Source organism: Mus pahari, chromosome 5, assembly GCF_900095145.1.
Source record: "Mus pahari chromosome 5, PAHARI_EIJ_v1.1, whole genome shotgun sequence".
In the NCBI taxonomy this organism is placed as follows: Eukaryota; Metazoa; Chordata; class Mammalia; order Rodentia; family Muridae; genus Mus; species Mus pahari.
Window position 1 is genome coordinate 87,305,863 of NC_034594.1, and position 11,854 is coordinate 87,317,716.

At 38.3% G+C, this 11,854-nt stretch overlaps 1 protein-coding gene across 4 annotated transcripts; it reads right to left on the bottom strand.

The window, feature by feature from the left end:
* Positions 1-3,979: 3,979 nt before the first annotated feature.
* On the bottom strand, positions 3,980-10,180 carry Dsel (dermatan sulfate epimerase like). 4 transcript variants are annotated; one of them, XM_029539024.1, is made up of 3 exons: positions 9,670-10,180; positions 9,370-9,505; positions 3,980-8,913 (listed from the first exon to the last, which is right to left on the bottom strand). In XM_029539024.1, the coding sequence occupies exon 3, from the start codon at positions 8,062-8,064 to the stop codon at positions 4,441-4,443; it is 3,624 nt and encodes a 1,207-aa protein (XP_029394884.1). In that variant the 5' UTR covers positions 8,065-8,913; positions 9,370-9,505; positions 9,670-10,180; the 3' UTR covers positions 3,980-4,440. The 4 variants fall into 4 exon arrangements, with proteins under 4 accessions (XP_029394884.1, XP_029394886.1, XP_029394887.1 ...); XM_029539026.1 differs by lacking the exon at positions 9,370-9,505; XM_029539027.1 differs by lacking the exon at positions 9,670-10,180 and having other exon boundaries at positions 9,477-9,663.
* Positions 10,181-11,854: the final 1,674 nt, after the last annotated feature.

Here is an 11,854-nt window from a genome sequence, read left to right on the forward strand (position 1 = left end):
TCACTTTGTAGACCAGGCTGGCCTTGAACTCAGAAATCTGCCTGCCTCTGCCTTCTGAGTGCTGGGATTAAAGGCATGTGCCACCATGCCTGGCTAGTATAGTTTTTTTTTTTTTTTTTAAGGTAGGAACTTTGAAAATTTTCATCAGATGGTCAGTTCCATGGATGCAAGGTATTTGGCAGCGTTTCTATATTACATTCTCTAGATTGAGAGTTACGGTGGGCATTGTGGTTATCTGGACACACTTGTGGTTATAAGTATATTATGGAAAGGACAGGAAAATGAATTAAGATATCCTTTGCACTGTTATCTCCCTCAATTCCTACATCTCTTAGTATTTTTCCTGAGAAATCCCTTGTATGAAATGTTTGAACCAATTTCATTGTTACATGTAATATTAGTTAGGCAGGAGTGTTAAATAAGTACCAATAGTTTCACTCATTTGAGGGAATGAAATCTAAACTATAGCATTGAATAACCGGGCTGTGTCAGTATTTGAACAAAACACTTATCAGCATGTTTAATTTAGGCAAACCATTTGATATGGATATCAAGGTTATACATAATATATAACTGCCACATATAATAGTGAGTTATATATATGTAATATACGAAACCCATTTCTTTATATGACAAGACATAATTCTTAAGTTACAATGTTTGCAACATGACTGCTCTTTGATGGATTAATTAGACTCATGTAACTTGCAAGTGGTTTCTTCTTAGTTATTATTTCTAAATGAAATCTTACTGTGGTGGTGGTGGTGGGATATTGAGCACACATGAGCATTATAGATCTATCCTTATTATTAAAGGTCACAGAGCCAGATCTTAGAACAAAGTTACCAGAGCAGGAGGATTGCCCATAGCTGAAGTTGGAGGATCTTCTCTTAGATGAACTTGTAGAAGTGAGCACTAATATTAAATATAACTGCATTCTCCAACTTGGGTTCATTTAGTAGCACACAAATTGCCAATGCTATAACCCAAAGACCTAAAGAGGTACTTGACAAAATTATTCTAACCATAGCCTGACTGACTTTATTAAGCAGGGAGTCCTCTGTTTATGAGCATTGTTTTCTTTCCTAAGCAACTGGAAAATGATATAACACACCAAAAAGGGGGGGGAGGCAGATTTACAGACCTCAATGAGTGTACTTTGATAATGAAATAAATTAAACACATATATTACTTATGTTAAAAACATTAACCCACATAATTGATTTTACAGCACAAATATCAACATTTATAATGTTAATGATCTACAAAATTACCTGTCACCTCTGTTCAAACTTTAAGTCATTTAGACCTTGCAAATTATTTCATGGCAACAAAACAATTTAGCGGACCCATATCAGCAAGAAATGGCTCAATATTCAATGTCTTAATGTATTTTAGAATGTTAAGCATCCTTAGATCTGGGTATTATTTTCTTCTACATCTTTCATAATCATTGAAAACCTTTTCAGTTATGATCATAGACTAAAAAATTGTAGTATTTGATTGCTCAAAATTAAGTGATAGGCTCCATACGAAAAGAATGGCTAAGATTTGTCATAATGAACAAAATCTTCTGATCAATGAAATCAAATAAAAGACAGTGAGATTGTAAAATGACATGATGTGAGATATTCAAGGGATGCTGTATGTGAGAAGGCAGATGGTTTTTGAAGATATTTGCGATGAGTAACTTGATAGGTACTGACATCTCTTAAAACTTGAAAAAGACAAGTTTAATTCATAGGAGACAGTTAATTAGTCTGCTTTTCTAACAAAACCAAATGTGTTTCTTTGTGGGATCTAAGCTTAATATGTACATGTCATTGTATCATCTGATAAAAATCATAAATTACATTTAAGCATATACAGGCTTTTCAAAAAAGCCAAAACTCTAAGGGAATTTTAGCTTTAGGATGGGTTGTTTTCTAATCATCTAGAATAAATCTGTACTGGTTGTGAATTTTTGAAAACTTCATTACCTGTGTTTCTCTATTTTGCAACCTAATAGAGCAATTTTCCAAAATGCCTATGCTATTTTAAATGAGTATGTGTACCAATTAGTCTTAAGTGTGAAGATACTGATAAAGAAATGGCTTTTACAGATACAATATTTTAAATTCTTCATAAGCAATAAAAGTGATAATCTTATTTGTAGTTTGGTAATAAGTTTGGACAGTATTCAGAATTAAGATGTGCCAAAAGTGTCACTCACCTTAAGTAGTCAAATTGTAAGGCAGCAGGGCTCAGGCATACACAGGCAAATTCATTTGATCCCTTTCCATACACAATACTTCTTGAGGGGATTTGCAAAGTCGTCTTCAGATGTTCATTATGGAAAAAACTAAAAAAAGGGCTCATGTCTCACTTTAACTCTAGAGTAAGAAAGGTTAGTTCTGTACTGCTCTGTGAAGCTGAAAGCTAGGATCTCCTGTTATTTATCAGTAAAATATTTCCATATTCTATCTCAAAATTACACTTTACTTTCCAAATCTCTTCTTTCCTTTTTCCTCCATGTAACCCATTAACCACCTATAACCCATAGATACGTTTCTATACAATTTTCAAAGAAAGACAGAAGTAGCTTTCACTGTCCTCCCTGTACCTGTACCCATTTCTAATTATTACCTTAGTATGAAGTACTGCTCTTTGACCCCAGCACTTTTCTGTTTGAGCTGACTTATGATCATAATTCTGGGAAGGGAAAACAAACAGTGAGACTCCGACTAATAATAGAAATAGTGTTATCATCCAAGTAGCAATTGTAAATGTTTGTTTCCAAACCTTTTATAGAGTAATCTTGATATTAAAAATGTAGATTTTTGTTTTTGGTCTATATTAATTTCTATTCATTTTAACATGAAGGCAAAATTCTGAATTCTGTGTGATAAGCACAAATATAGCGGACATGGAGTGTTCTTCATTTATGCCATTATAGGAGAAAAGAAGTGACAGTTAAGTTAGATTCTGCTGGAATGTAACAATCCTCAGCTTTATCACTCAGGAGGCACATTTAGACAAAATGACAAACTACAGAGAAAAACCTCTTTTATCCAGGTCAGTGTGACAGACTTTGAAGCATCAGGAAGAAGTCTGCAATCTGCATAGATTACCATGAAATCTTGATGCTGCCTGATAATATTCCACAAACACATTGTAATTACTACATTGGCTTATAATAGCAGAGCATTTCTGATTTCAGAAACTACCAAGTAAAATGAACCACATTTTATGTTGACTAATTTATAATGAGATGCAGATGGTAAAGAGAACAGATGCTTCTGACATCATCTCTCAATTGCCCTTAACTTTGGCAGACACTAGCAGCCTGTAAATTCACTCACTGGGTTACAGGATAAAGCAAGAAAGCTTTTTAATTCTGTTTCCAGTCATTACCACCGCCCACCCTACCTCCCCCCCCCCCCCAAATAAAAACACTACCACAGACAGAAGTCTGCTTTTGCTTTGAGTCATAATGTGGTAATGCCACACAACTAAATGTGATTATAAATCTGTGTCAGTCTTTAACACAAAGTAAATCATCTGGAGAAGGGATTGTTGGATAGTTTTGTAGCTAATAATTACTGACTTTTTTTGTTGACAATGACAGAATGCATAGACAGGGTAAGGGTAGTGTGATGATGAACAGCTGCAGCTTCAGAGAGACAAATGAGAGAATCACTTCCAAAATAACCCACCAAATTTCAGTATCCACTGTTCAGTCTTATTTAAGTAAAAAAAGAAGAAGAAGAAGAAGAAAAAGAAGAAGAAGAAGAAGAAGAAGAAGAAGAAGAAGAAGAAGAAGAAGAAGAAGAAGAAGAAGAAGAAGAAGAAGAAAGAAAGAAACAAAAAAAACCTTAATTCTACGTTTTCATCTAAATTTTCAAGTTTCTTAAGGGTACTTTTATCATAAGCTCCTGCCCCCTGCCCCACCAAGTGATTTCAATAAACACTATACAACGTAAAATATTTTTTCTTTTTTATTTCTTTTTTGTGTGTGCAAGGTAAATGTTAGACCTTTTCAAAACATAAAGTTTTGTAGTCCATCTTAAGAGCGAGAGATGACATGATACAGCAGCAATTGCAAGGCCTTTTGTAGTGTTTGAGGTCCTAAGATAGATAACTAATTTCCAAAGAACTTGAGTTAAAGTCCATTAAAATCTTCCCATATTTCAGAACCCCAGAATATATACCTCTGTAGCAGAAACATTTTAGCAGAAAAAAATTCAGAAACAAAGGCAAGAAAAGTGGTAACATAAAAATAAATCCTGCTAGGCCAAATATGGTGCCTATTTTGAAAATATCTCTGTGCAAATAACATACTGGACACACACACTCACTCTACACACATACATACATGTACAAGAATAAACAAAGTTTTCTAGTCCATATCCACAAAGTAGGTTGGGACACATTAGTGCAAATTTTGCCGACCTGCAGCATTTAGTCCATAAACTTTGGATATCCTAGATGATCCATCACTGTCCAGCAAATGTTTTCAATTAGTTTAATTTCATCTCTAGGCAAGTTTGTTTTCCAAATATTAGTATTAGATGGTGATATTTCCCCCTCATATGGAAGATAAAAAAGGTTTGTGGAAGTGGCAAATAGCATTTGGTTTAAACTAGCAGGAGACAAAGGAATGCCAAGGAAAGCAAAAATCCTTTCAGTAGTCTTCTGAGGAAAATGAACAATATCTTCAAACTTGACCAGATGGTAGCTGGTAGGCAGCAAATCTGTATTTATTCTCAAGGCTGCTGCAGTGTTTGCTACCCACAAATGAGATAATAAGGAGACAGCATTTGATTGGGATATTTCTAATTCTTTCTTCAGTGATTCATACTCAAAAGCATAACCAGAATTCGAGTTACATTTGCTTTTACCTTCCTCTATTTTAAACAATTTTGCTAAGTGCTCTGGCACATTCTTCAAAGAATAAAGACTTGGTTTACTACCATATAGCATTGAATAGATCCAAGCTCGAGGGTCTCTTACTATGTACAATGCCCGCATTGAAGTGCCTAAAACTTCCTGAAAAAAATGAAGCTTCAATGTCCAGCTACCACTACTTAAGCTGAGCACAGGACGTGCACTTGGGTAATAAACAAGGTGTCTTCTTAAAGCCCTAATATATTCAGCATCTCTATCAAATGGTCCTTTTATTCTACTTCTTTGATCTTGCAAAGAATCCCTTCTTTTCAATTTTCGTTTTCTGTCCTTATTAGTTGTAAAATATTGGGCTAGTTTACTCCTACTGGTTTCATGTAGATGGATATTTTGCAAGTGAAGTTTTGTATCCTGGACCAAAGACTGCAGCCACCCTCGAAGAAGAAGAAAATGCCCACTGCGAATATCTGATACTTTCCACTCACAAGCATCTACAAATGAGTCAATTTCAAATTCAGTTTCAGGGATATCCATGTAGGTTGTAGGAATTCTGATGTAGAGAAAATCACTGCTGTTGAAAAAAAGCTGTTTGAGAATTTCAGCTCCTGAACCAGGGAGTGAGGTAATAACAACATTAGGAAGATCCACATGATGCCCTTCAGAAATCATGACCTTTTCATTTGCCTTAGCTTCAGTCCTTGTCCATTTTGCACAGATGGGCTGAGTGCAAGTACTCCATACATCCAGAAGCTCAATAAACCACAAGGCAATAACAAGTATTAATACACAGCGCATTAGCTTTCTAAAGGAAAGGTAAAACCGCCATTGAAAAGTTAAAATAACCAAACTAACACACAAAATGAATCCAACTGCTATATTAAATTTAAACCCAAAGGGGAAATTAACTCTATCATGTCTTACAGGGTTTACTATTTCTTGAGTACCCAAACCAAATCTGGTTATTTGTCCTTGATTAGCCACACTGGCAAAACCACCAAATCCCAGATAACTGAATCTGCTTTTAAGGTTTTGATAGTCAGTTACAACAGAAACACTATGTTCAGTACTGTTGACATGTAAAGAAATCTGAAGTCCAGAACTGGAACTATCAATAAATCTGCAGCTGGAAACATTGACATATGGCCCATAAAATACATAAGCAATTCTTGTGATTGTGGATTCCATATGAAATGTAACGTTAACAAACTGAGTCCATCGTTTCTTAAATTCAGCAGCCTGTTCTGCTTCTTGTATATTAGCCACAGGACTGTTGCCATGGTGATCAAACCAAAACATTTTATAGTGTGCATCCCACACATCCATCATGGCACCATTATACCTATTCATAAACCTGTATGGGATATATTTAAAATCAATATCCAAATTATGAAAGAAGGCACTGACAGAATTTATTGGGGAAGTTTCTTGCCTTTCGATATGATCAACAACAAGCAGAGTTTGTGAATTTAAAAGAAGTAAAGCACGATAGACACTTTTCAGCCTCATTGCAGAAGAATAAGCAGACACTGCTTCCCCACTCACAAACATCCTATCTCCATGTTGAACAGCAGTAATAACTTCCCCAGCTGCATCACCAACCTCTTCCCCAGTCCACTTGAGCCACTGTGCACATTCTCCCAGTTGACCTTCCCAGGGCTGATTACATTGGCTTGATGGTGATGGGGCAAACACCAATACATTGTTAAGGTGGCTCAACTTTGGTCCATAAAGAGCCTCAGAAACGAATACCTGCCCATTAGGGGCAAAAGTAAATGAATTTTGATCTGGATGTTCATGTCCTGGGTTAAAGCTTCTCCATCCATCAATCCAGGAATATGGCTGAAAATGAACCATGTCATACACAGCTCGTCCTCCCAGTTTCCCAGATTTAAAAGACACAAAGGTATTGGTTTGGGTGTTTGGCAGCCCACCCCCATAAGTCACGACACCCCAGTTAGGAAATGTGTGCATTTTTGCAGTGCCAAAGTCAACAGGAGGCTGTGGGGTGAGTGTTGGATCATACCAAATGTATTCAGTATGAAGAGTACTCCACCGCTGAGCAGTAGAAGGAACCATTGGTCCATCCTTAGGTCGATGCTTTCTAATTTGCTGAGCTAACCAATTTCCAGCTCCATTCTGTAAAATGAACTTATCCAAGAAAACAAGCTGGCTCTCTGGACCATAAAACCAATTATAATTGGAATCTGCTATACCTACAGTTCTTTGATAGCCTGGCAAAATTGTAGCATAATAAAACCAAAAATGCATTTTTAGCCAGTTATTATCAAAGTTGTTGATGTTAAAATGGCGTTGTGCCAAGAAAACATACTGTGTAATTGATTTTGAGGTATAGCTTCCATAGGCCACACCTTCATCCAATGAGCCATCTACAATATGCTTCAAGAGAAACATAGTCTTTTCCATCACATCAACAACAACTTGTTTCCATATGTTTGCTTTAGATCCTTTATCTATTCCAGTAACCAAGGCCCCTATGAGTAATGCTATCATATTTGTAGCTTGATGGTTATGAAGAAGTTGTTTGCCCCATGATCGGATCTTGGAATATTCATACATTTCCTCAGTAACAATCCAAATTTTTTCTAGGTATTTTTGTTTTCGCTGATTACCTAATAGATTATATAAAAAGTCAAAGGCAGTGGCAAAACCTGTTAAAGAATGGCCAACTGGAACCTCATCCCCTGGTGCATTCTCAACTAGCCAGTCTTTGTAGCTAACCATCCTGTCCATGTACTCTATAACAAATTCAAAGGCAACCTTGTCTTCTGGGCATAATAAACAATACAGTGCTAAAGGAGGAAGATTATTACCATAAATTTCATTCCACTTGGCAGCAAACTCAGCATGCTTGGGTGGAGGTAGGTAGTATGATGGATTGGACAGCATAATTGTCACTGCACTTTTGATAGCTCTAAAAATATGCAAATGGCTTGTACGAGACTTTTGTTTCATTGTTTGTATATCTCCAGCATCAAAATATAAATTTGGATGAAGTTTTTGGTTGAGTTTGAAATCTTGTATTTTCTGTGACTTAAACCATTGTATATCATCTGTGAAAACTGCCCATTCAGAATAATTGCTCACAGATTCTTCACAAGTAGAAAAACTACACATCATCAATGCTAAAAATAGTAAATGTTCTGTAAACATAAACGCCATGATCCATGGGGAAGATCTTTTCCTTAGGCATATGTGTTAAGCACAGTGTTTCCCATCTGGTTATTGTAAATTATATATTAAAAATGTAGCAAAAACAAAAACAAAAACAAAAAACAGACTATACCTCATAGGCTGTGAAATTCAGGTGACATTCAGCTCATTCAAAGCAAGGAAAGTTGTTATAACGATGAAATGATATAGCATGTCTGTGTCCCAGGCACAGGTTTGCTTTCAATAAAATTTCAAGAAATATTAATGCCTCCAATGTCTCCAATGCAAAGAAAACAGTGGTATAGTCAGAAAATACAACGAATCCAAAATTTATTCCCTGCATGTAAATCTAATTAACATGTGAAAAGAGAAAATTTAAAAAAAAATTCCAAAATTCAAATGAAGCCATTTTGACCACGTAGCACAAGAAACCATCTGTAGTGATTAACTTACCACACATACATGGTATGTTTCTGTATGTTCCCCCAAAAGAAGATGATAAAGTACTGTCATTCTCAGAGTGAGCAGACTTCATTATATTTTTCCTCAGAGTTTGAAGCATAATGATTTCTCAATTGTTTTTTCTTCCATTTTGGGAAGGAAATATTCCGAACAAATGTTCAAAGTCCTACATGGTTGACAAAGGACAATGAAATTTCTGCCTTCATTTCAAACGTCTTTTTAAAGCGTTTCCAAATAGCCTTTTGTCAAGTTTATCTGTACTTGTAAAAGAACCTAATCTCTTCAATGTCTAGACGCTCTTCTTCCAATCATGAACACATCCACCAAGTGGGTAAGAAAATTCCACTTTCACAACACTGATGTCTGTTTTTTGTTCATTTTTCGTGTCACTTCTCTCTGGGAGAAAAACAAAACAAAGCAAATATCTAAGACTGGAAGTGGAGATAAACTGATGATTTACATAGTTTAATCATTTGACAGAAATGTGAGAATCAAAGTAACATATTTCCAGTCTAACTTTTTCTAATGTTTTTTCCTTATATTTGCATACATATTTAGATCCTAGTTAATATTAGCAGAGAAGAAACAACACAAGATGTATTTCATATTTCACTGTGTTTTGTTTTAGCTATTTAAACATGTGTCTATTCACAAGTAATCACCATAAAGGTGAATATTCTTGCTACTTTGATTATAAAGGTAAAAGTCAAAATGACCCTTTTAAATTACGGCCCAAAGTTTAGCTTTTAAAGAATGAAAATGTAGCTTCACAAGACAAGTCACTTTTCTTTGGACAAATCACAAATGGCAGTCGGAAGGCAGAGAAAAGGCACTGTTGACTCAGTTGCTCACCTGTGGCTGTCCTCAACATCCTCCCCACGAGCCGCCAGAGGGCGTTCACAGCCAGGTTTAAGGAGCAGGCCTCCCCTTTGCCCATCTTGGATTTGGAAGAAACTCACCAAGTTTCGATCTTAGACAAGTCTCCTCTCTGTAGGAAACAAACACTTCTAGTAGTTCCTGACTTGACCCGCCTGTTGCATATTTTAATTCCTTTCTTCAGAACGCAGCGTCCTTTTGCTCCAGTCCCCACTGCCCGACCTGTGGCTGCAACGAGGGGACTAGAGAGACCTCTAAATGGCCAAGTCGGCTTACCTCAAGCCGCCTGCAACAGGATCCTCCAGCAGAGCTGGGCCCCCACAAAGGCGAAGGCTGGCAGTTGAAGCAATTGAGGATTTTTTGGAGGCGGGCCTACGGAAGCCAAGAGCTCTGCACGCCTCCGCCCATGAGCGGCCGGGGACTGCACAGGCAGCGGCTGGGCTGGGTCTCCCCAGCTCGGGCGTCGTCTCCTCAGCGCCCCGATTCTTCGGGGGGCGGGGAGGAGGTTCTCTAGAGAGCGTGCTTTCCTCAGCGCCACAGTCTCCGCTGCTCCTCTAGGTGCCGAGTCTCCTCAGGGCCGGATCTCGGGGATGAAAACCCAGACGCACCCGCCCTGGAGGAACGCCAGGCGCTGGCCCGGGCGGCTCTGTTGGCGGGAGGCCACCCACAGGCGCCGGGTGATCTCCAGGCGCCGTCTTCAGCGGAGCGACGGTGACCCAAGGCCTGATGCTGCCTAGACCGACGCTCCGCCGAGCTAGCTGGAGCCGCCTAGCCCACGGAGGGCGGAAAAAAGGCGACACGTACTGGAGGGCGGGGCGGGGTCTGATCCAGGGAGGCGTGTCCGGGGGCGGGGTGCAGGCGGGGTCTTAGGAGCAAAACGCCCGCTTAGCGGCCGGCGGGCCTAGGCGGGGCGCTCCGCAGAAAGGCTGAGGCCAGGGAAAGGCCTGAGCGGCCCGCTCTCTGTCGGTGGGCGGGGCCAGGCTTTAACTCTGTGCAGCAACTGCTACTAAGACAACCCAATTGGATTTCAGGGAAGTTTGGAAGTCCCTTTGTCTTTGCATCGGTCTAGGCTGGTGTTCTAACTTTTTGGTTATTGAGAGGAAAATATATGTTAAATATCTAAATGTGGCAAGGAGTTGTAATTACAAATGATGAGAGAACTCTTGGGGGATGGGATGAGTAATGACTGTGGCAGGAGAATATTCAGTTACCCTTAAGAGCTAGGAAAGGATTGTATTAGCACTTCTTTGAAATCCTGAGGCACACTTGCTGGCATTGCTATCATAGACCAACAAACCCAAAATATCTAGATTAATATAGTAGGAACAATTTCAATAGCCAAATGTACTAGTCATCTCTAAGGATTGAAAGTTTCTGCTGGATTGAAGGAAATATGGGAAAAAAAAAAAAAAAAAACTGTTCACTATGGTTACTTTCACACCTGCACCACATAGGCATGTGAAATTCGAAGCTTGGAAATTCAGTTGCAGAATAGGCTGAGATTTTGTTCATGTGGCACTCACTCAGAGCACTTTCCACAGTCTTAGGTTACACTTGGACACAGGCCAACCTATAGTCTGCTCAATAAATTGGAGGTAGTAATACAAGAAGCTGCCACGGTTCACTGGTTTAAACTTCATCCCTAGATGGGGATTAGTTAAACTTCAGTTTTCTTCTAACCCTTATTATTTGCTAAAATGCACAGCTGTATTCTTAAGTGGGAAAAGCAGCTGTTTGAATGACATGGATAAGAAGAAAATATAACTTTACTAGTAAAGTTGACTTGAGAGCACGTAATTATAGACAAACTGCTCTTATATTTGCCCTGGTTGGAACTGTGTCCCGGTCAGGTAGCCAAAGTAAGTTTTCCTTTGGCCCCTCAATAACTGAATATATTCTATGCCTTTCTCCCAGTGTCTGTCCAGTCGCCCTACCTCCAACCCCAATCCCAAGTAGCAACTGCAATTTTCGCTCAATGGAATTTTCTTATTTTAGTCTCAGTTCATATCATTAAATTCCTCATCACTTTCCCAAAACAAACTGTTGCAACAAAATGATATTTTTCTCTGCATAGGTCTCTAAGGTTTTCTATGAATTACTGTCTCACCTGATTCACTACTTCATTCAACATGAAATCTATCTGCCTGTGGATAGTAAGTACCTTTGCAAGAGCTGTGGCTGGGTTTGAAACTAGTTGATCTTTTGACAGTTTGACTTTAGTGAACTTAATCACCATTACTTAAAAGTCATTTGAAAGAAAAAATTTTCTTTGCACACTTCTCATAAACATCTAAAATGTTTTTCCTCACTGGCCCCAGATTGGGGAACACTCAGGACACCATGTCTCTTAAGGGTGAGTAAGGAATTCTGACCTCACTGAGATTAGGCTCCATTTTATACAGAGAAGACCCAATAAATCAGTGATCATAACACAGGTGGTAGAAACTTAGACTGTTTCTTA

What these genes read in the sequence shown, in the direction of transcription:
- Dsel (XM_029539026.1), bottom strand. Translation starts at nt 8,064, where the DNA reads ATGGCGTTTATGTTTACAGAACATTTACTATTTTTAGCATTGATGATG.